Source organism: Emys orbicularis, chromosome 9 (assembly GCF_028017835.1).
Source record: "Emys orbicularis isolate rEmyOrb1 chromosome 9, rEmyOrb1.hap1, whole genome shotgun sequence".
Classification (NCBI taxonomy): domain Eukaryota; kingdom Metazoa; phylum Chordata; order Testudines; family Emydidae; genus Emys; species Emys orbicularis.
Genome location: NC_088691.1, coordinates 22,512,895 through 22,520,277, shown reverse-complemented (window position 1 = coordinate 22,520,277; position 7,383 = coordinate 22,512,895). Strand labels below are relative to the sequence as shown.

At 43.9% G+C, this 7,383-nt stretch overlaps 1 protein-coding gene across 1 annotated transcript; it reads left to right on the top strand.

Annotated features, from left to right (window-relative positions):
- The first annotated feature begins 2,242 nt into the window (after window positions 1-2,242).
- Window positions 2,243-5,343, top strand: ASB12 (ankyrin repeat and SOCS box containing 12). Its single transcript, XM_065410674.1, is given in 3 exon segments — window positions 2,243-2,268; window positions 2,270-3,063; window positions 5,213-5,343. Coding segments are annotated over 3 exon segments (951 nt in total).
- Window positions 5,344-7,383: the final 2,040 nt, after the last annotated feature.

The window sequence follows — 7,383 nt, the reverse complement described above, 5'->3', positions numbered from 1 at the left end:
TATGCTGTTTCTCCTCTAGAGCTCCAAGGCTTCATTGCTGTATTAACTTAGGGTAATTGTTTGTTTGAAACAAGTTTAGAAGATACAGATGCAACAGATTCATGTATTCACAAACTGCCACAAAACTTATTCAACCAAATCAGAAAATGTAGCTGCTAAGATGGAATGGTACATGGGAACCTCCTTGGATCGGGGCATAGACTAGTTTTTTTAATTGGAGCTTTAGTTAAAAATAATAAAATGACAGCTGTTGAATGTCATTTTAATGCGTAGTTTTGGATTATAACTAAATTTGTCTGCTTTTAATAAAGTGAGATAAATGAGCTTCTGTTCCAAACTCAGCATTTCCTTTACTATTACAATCCCTAATTATTTGGGTGGGGGGTGCTAACCTTCCCCCCCCAGTCTCCAGTTGTTTACATCTAAGTAGATACACTTCTTAATACAAAGCTAGTGGGTATCATCCAATTGTTAGCGTCGTTCTTGTCAGAGATGTGTTTGCAGGAATAGACTAGTTGCATAATGCAGCTAACTTGACAAATAGAGAATTTCAGCTCCTAATAAAAGTATTTGCAGGAATCATTTAGGAGAAGGAATGGATAGAGCTGTTACTGACGCATCTTCTGTTAGAGGAAATTCTAGATGCTTTGGGATTGGAATGTGTCAAGAATTCCTTCTGCCCTTCCCTAAGTTATAGCATTTCACAGCTGGTCAGGTGCATTGTGGGGGATTTCACATTCCTCAGAAGCATTAGGAATTGGCCAGGGCAGAGGCTAGATACCAGACTAACTGGATCAATGCACTGATCCCATATGGCAAACCTCCATATTCCATGACAGCTTCTGTGTAATAGAAACAATTGTCAGACATTTCCCCTGCCCATAAGACAAATGTAAATGCAGCTTGGTTCTGCTGCCCTGCTTAGGGATAGGAAAAACCTGCTTTGTAAAACAGTAGCTCTCAAACAGTGGTCCAGGGTCCCCAGCAAGTTTTGTGGGTCTGTCAAGCGGGACCAGTGTTAGACACACTGGGGCCTAGAGGGCAGAAAGCTGAAGTCCCATTGCATGGGGCTGAAGCCCAGGACCCTGAGCCCTGCCACCTGGGGCTGAAGCAGAAGCCTGAGCAACTTAGTTTCATGGTGTGCCCTGTGGTGTGGGGCCCCGGGAAATTGCCCTGCTTTCTACCCTTTTAATGCCGGCCCTGGCTTTTATATGCAGAAAATGAGTTGTTGTGGCACAAGTGGGCCATGGAGTTTTTATAGCATGTTGGGGAGGCCTCAGAAAAAAAAAAAGGTTGAGAACCCCTGCTGTAAGAGATTCAGCTGCTTGTATATTTAATTCAGAAAGTCCCTTACTATCCTTTCTGAAAATGCTTAATTAGAATTTCATTTTTAATTAATGCTACAATTCTCTTTTAAATAATAGTAGTAATAATAATACAACATGGCTATTCCAGTCACTTAAAAATTGCGACAGAAAAAATGTCCAGGCTGGTTGTCTATTGTACCTGTAAATGTCAGTAACACTGCCAGCTCCTAAACTTTCTTGAGAACGTTATCTAGATCTCAGAGTGCTTTGCAAAAGTAGCTGCTGGGTAAGCATTATTATTCCCATTTTACAGATGGTGTTTGCTGAGGCACGGTGAGCTTAAGGGGCAGATTTTCAAAATTGTTCAGCACCCAACAACTCCCATTAAGAAAAATGGGAGCTGGTGAGTTCTGAGCACTTTTGTAAATGTAGCTGCCTCATTTAGCAGTTGGATGCTGAACTCTTCCAAAAATCTAGCCGTAAGTGACTTCCCCAGAGCCATACAACAAGAGGGTACTGAAGCCAAGTCTTGTGAATCCTAGCTCCATGCCTAATCCAGTACCCTCTTCCTTCACCCTCAAAAAATCCATACAAAACCAAGATAAGAATTAGTAGTAGGTGCCACAGTGATAGTTGCTTTCTGAATACCTACATGGGTGTAGGTAGATTGAGGTTTCATAGCCCATGCTCATATTGGAGCATTGGTCCAGATCTTTTTGTCGTAAAACTTTGTGGTTTTCCTCTGACCTATCAGTGTGGGAATAAATGTAAGTGTTTGTTTGAGGAAGGAATGACTATAAGGTAATCAATTATTTTGTCCCTATGCTTCTCCACTTGAGTCTGAGATTCCTCAGAGCGGAGAATGAAGCTGTTTTTAGAACTAGTTCCTAATCCTGTTTCTTGTTCCATAGATCTCATGCTTTACACAGTTCATGATGAAAGTTATACTTAAGAGACAAACCAAAAATGAATCTAATGGATATAACCAAAATCTTCTCCATGCTCCAGCCCAGAGAAAATGAAGACGATAATGGAGAAAGACAAGATCTGAACCAAGCAGTGTCCCAGGATGATTATCAAACTCTTGATGAACTCTTGTGCCAAGACAGATACAAAACATTTATTAACAGCAGAAGTGGTTGGGGGGTACCTGGGACCCCACTTCGCCTAGCAGCTTCAAAGGGCCATCTGAGAAGTTTAGAAGTTCTCTTGGCCCATGGAGCAGAAGTGGACAGCCTAGATGTGAAAGCGCAAACTCCGCTATTCACTGCTGTTAGTAATGGCCACCTAGATTGTGTTAAAGCACTATTGGAGGCAGGGGCCAGTCCTTCCGGCAGCATCTACAATAACTGTTCTCCACTGCTCACGGCCTCTAGAGATGGAGATGTCAGCATTCTGCAAGAACTCTTAGACTATGGGGCAGAAGTCAATGTTAAAGCAAGAGTCCCAGAGTGGGCTGCCAACTCTGCAGCTTGTTCTGGTCCTTTATATCTCTCAGCGGTCTATGGACATCTGGAGTGTTTTAAAATGCTGCTGCTTTATGGAGCAGATCCCAATTACAACTGCACTGATAAGAAAATGATCGCGCGAATCAAGCAGCCCAAGACTGTGCTTGAAATCTGCCTGAGACATGGTTGTGGGAGTGAATTCATAAAACTGCTCATTGATTTTGGAGCCAATGTGTACTTACCAAACATCGCAGGAGATAAGATCTCGCCGAATAGTGAGGCATTGGCGCTGCTGATCAGAGAAAGAGGTAACTTGTATGCACTGCCATAGATTTGGAAACTTGCACTAGCCTTACAGCTTTGATAGTACATCACTTGGGTAGTACGCCAATTTCCAAAAAAGCAACTTGAGATCACTTTGAGTAAGGGCTTTTTGCTAGCCTAAATTTCCTTGGAGTTTCAGTTGGGCACAGTATTTTTTCACTTCCTGTCCTAACCTGTTGGGTGGTGTTGCTGGTGGCTAGTAACTGCTACTTTTCACCCCAGAAGTAGTTGCATTCTTCAGGATAAAAAAATGAACTGATGCTAAATCTACTAGCTGCCTATTGGTTGGTCAGGTTAAAACACAATGTTGCTTGCTTTTCCCAAGTGCTTCTCAGAAACTTGCTGCTGCTAAAGAAGGTACGGTTTAGAGATAAGGCCATTGGTGACATAGCTGTCAGTGCAGATCACTCGAGACTCCATCTCACCATCACCTAGAGAAGGGGTTCTCAAACTGGGGGTCGGGACCCCTCAGGGGGTCGCGAGCTGTCAACCTCCACCCCAAACCCCACTTTGCCTCCAGCATTTATAATGGTGTTAAAGATATAAAAAAGTGTTTTTAATTTATAAGGGGGGTCGCACTCAGAGGCTTGCTATGTGAAAGGGGTCACCAGTAAAAAAGTTTGAGAGCCACTGACCTAGAGTTTTCACGTTAAGAGCCAATGAGCCTGTAGTAGTTTCACCACAAGACTCCTCTGCATTCAAAGCTGTTTAACTCCCTCCCTTCCTTCTCCCACCACCAAATCTTCAGTACATGGAGTACCTAAAACAAAGGAAGGTTACCTTCCTCTCCTTCATCAATATAGCCTGGTCTGAAAATCTCCACTGCCACAACCCAACTGAGTTGACTGCAGAAAATATTACCGCAGCAAGGAGTAAGGGTGAGTCTTGAGGGAATAAAAGATTATCAAAGTCACTATGGCCAGGAATCAAATCAAACTGATACTTGGGATTCTCCTTCCTTCCCCCCTCCTGTTATTATCAGGTGCCAAAGTGGGGGAACAGGTACGGTGATCTCAGCAGTTTGGTACAGACATTGGATCAATTAGTGTCTTGTGGAGGGGGCAGCAGGAGGAGTAGAAATATGCATAGGAACAATTAGTATTTGGTCTTCCAGAATCTGAAAGAGAATGTGGGAGGAGAGGGATGGAAGATGGGGGTGGAGGAGAAGAGGATGGCTAGACACATTAACTTCATCCTCTTGATGTTCTCCTCAAAGTGCTTCTGAACAGAATTTGCCACCAGTGCAGCTCTACTATTGGTAGCAAGTGTGGGAGGACTCGTGTAGATAGGGCTCTGGTACTTTTACCAACCTAACATGCTCTCAGCAAAGTTAGGTGACAGTGGTAGTGCTAGTGGCTGGTTCTCCCACTGTTGTTCTTATCCCACAGAGCTGCACTTGTACTCGTGGGAGACTGCCCTAAAATTGTCAGTATAGGTACAGCCCTTGTGAAACCCCGTAGCTAAGCTCATCATTTAACATGTTGAGTAGCCCAGCAAGGAGCTTGTCCCATGCCCCTGCCTTTGAGGAAAAAACTGAAAGGGGAAAAGCTACAACAAGAAGATGGTTTCCAGACAAGTTGCCTCCTGTGTATAGAGTGGCATGGAGATGCAGTACCTTAATGCCAGGCAGACACCTCAGTGAGCTTATAGGTGTGTGACCATATGACCGGGGGCAGGAGGGGGAGAGAATGTGGCCAAAGGATGTATCCCAGCAGCATTTGAATTTTACCCATCTAGAGCAAAATGTCATTGTCACGGACAATCAGATTGCTCTAGTTTATTAAAATTCACAACACAGAGCCAGGCAGTTTGCATTATGTAACCTGAACCACGCAAGCCCATCTGCTTTCGGGAATGCCACTGTGAAACAGTATCTATCATCATCCAGGATACGCCCATCGATATGGCTCCCAGGTGCCAGGTGGCATTGCAATGCAATTTATTCATTTAAAATGTTGCAGTTGTCAGCCCCTTTATGGCTGGTCAAAAGCCAAGCAGAATATATATTACAGTGCATGAGGAGTGTGCTGTGAGAGAGACTCATTCTAGGTGCTCTCTTTGCTTAAGGTAGAAGGTTTTGAATGTCCTGAAAGTTTACAGTCATTTTTCCCCCCCTTCCCCCTTCTTGTGCAGCTCATCCAAAATCCTTGATGTCTCAGTCGAGGCTGGCTGTCAGGAAACTGAAACTGACCAACAGCGCATGTGCCATAGATCAACTGGGGATCCCACCTGTGCTAGTGAACTACCTCAAACATCAATCTTAAGGGAAGATCAGAGCAACAGTTTTGAAGACAAAGTTCTATGTAATGAGTTGACCACCTCAATAAAGAGCCATTGTGGAGTAGCAATTGTGCAGTACATGGTAGCCATGATTCAGTCATCATTACTTGCTGTGTGTGTGTGTTTGCTTAAATTACATCTCCAAAAGGCAGCTTTGCTTTATTGGAACAAACCAGACAAACTGGTAAAAGGTGATAACAGTAGATGAAGTTGGAAAAGAACTTGCCTCTAGCAGTGCATTGAATGGACCGGAGAATGTTTGAAAAAAATCTGGTTTAAGTTTTTTATATCATTTTGGTGTTATACCCTCATAACTTAATCCTCTTACACCTTATTTGTTACAATCAAATTCAAAAAATGTCTGTATGGCTATGTCAGAACCTGAAAGGCAAGGCTGGTTTTCTCTCCTACTTTTATGGGGGAGAGGACAGGAGGTACAATAGGATAAAGAGTGTTGGTCTTTGCTCTGTGTTGTGGCTTTAGTTGCACATAGTTATCTGTCCTGTGTTTTTAAAAACACCTCTTTCCTGGAAAGCTATAAAAGTGCACCTCAGCCTTTCCGAGCTGGGACTAAAAGCTGCATCTAGACTTGTGATTTACATCAGAATTGTGTGTGGGTGAATTCAGAGCTGGTGAAGTTTGTCAGAGCTGGAGATTGGAGCCCTCGGAGCACCCTACAAAGGATATGTCTTCACTACCCGCTGGATTGGTGGGCAGTGATTGATCCAGCAGGGATCGATTTATCGCATCTAGTCTAGATGTGATAAATCGACCCCCAAGCGCTCTCCCGTCGACTCCTGTACTCCAGCGCCACGAGAGGCACAGGCAGAGTCAACGGGAGAGTGCTTGGGGGTCGATTTATTGCGTCTAGACTAGACGCAATAAATCGATCCCTTCTGGATCGATCGCTGCCCGCCGATCCGGCGGGTAGTGAAGACATACCCTTTGTGATTCCCATGGGGGTCAGAAGGTGGCCATTCAATCTTTGGCCTCTGCTGAGACTGATAAACGGGGCTAATCAGTACCTGATAAGGACAACTATTTCACTAGCTGTATAGCACTGAGCAAATGTTTAGTAATATAGACAGTAATCATAGTCCACAGAATAGCCATGAACTGGTAATACCTTCCAATCCTGGGCTGTATTTGAAATGGTGACCTAGAGGCAAAAGGCTGTTTCATATGCAGTCCCCTGAGCCCTCCTCCCCTCCCATATGTAACTTTTTAAAGACTCAAACACATCGTTCAATCTTCTCCTTAAAGATGGTTCAAGGCAGGATTAAGGGGAGAGAATTTTCGTCCAACCTGTTGTGTGCATATGAATCTACATTTTTTTTTTAAAAGTATGTTATTGTTGTGATTAAACTATTCACGCCTGTTTGGTAAAATACTATTTCATTGTTAGTGGAAGAGACCGGAAGCCCTCTTGGTGCTGTATGTAAATCCAAATTTGGCACTATATTAGTTGGGAACATGACTCTCATCCCTGCCTAGCTCTTGTACAACATTTTAGCTGTCTAGGGGCTTTACAAAAGTCAGTAAGTATCATTATCCTCGGGGCACAAAGTGGTGAAGTGACTTACCCAAGGTCACTTGGCAAGGCAGTGGCAGAGCCGAGAAGAGACTCCATTGACATGTCTACACCACTCACTTCTGCTAGCATAGCTTTGTTGGCCAGGGGCGTGAAGAGGTGTGATTTGTGACCTACACGTTCTGCTGTCAAAAGCCCCTATTGTGAACATAGTTATACCAGCCAAACTGCACTTTTACCTGTAGAACTTTTTACATTTGGGTGGGTGAGCTGGAATAAGCTACGCTGGCAAGGGGATGATATGAGCGGTGTCCACCCTAGGAGTACTTTGCCAGTCTAGTATACCTATACCAGCAAAGTGCTCTTTGCGTAGCCCTGTCCCGGTCTCCTGAGTCATAGTCCAGTACTCTAGCCACTAGAAACACTGACTCCCTTACTTACCTACCTCGCAGGGCTGGTTGTGAGGATTGGGTAATGCTTTTAAGATGAAAAG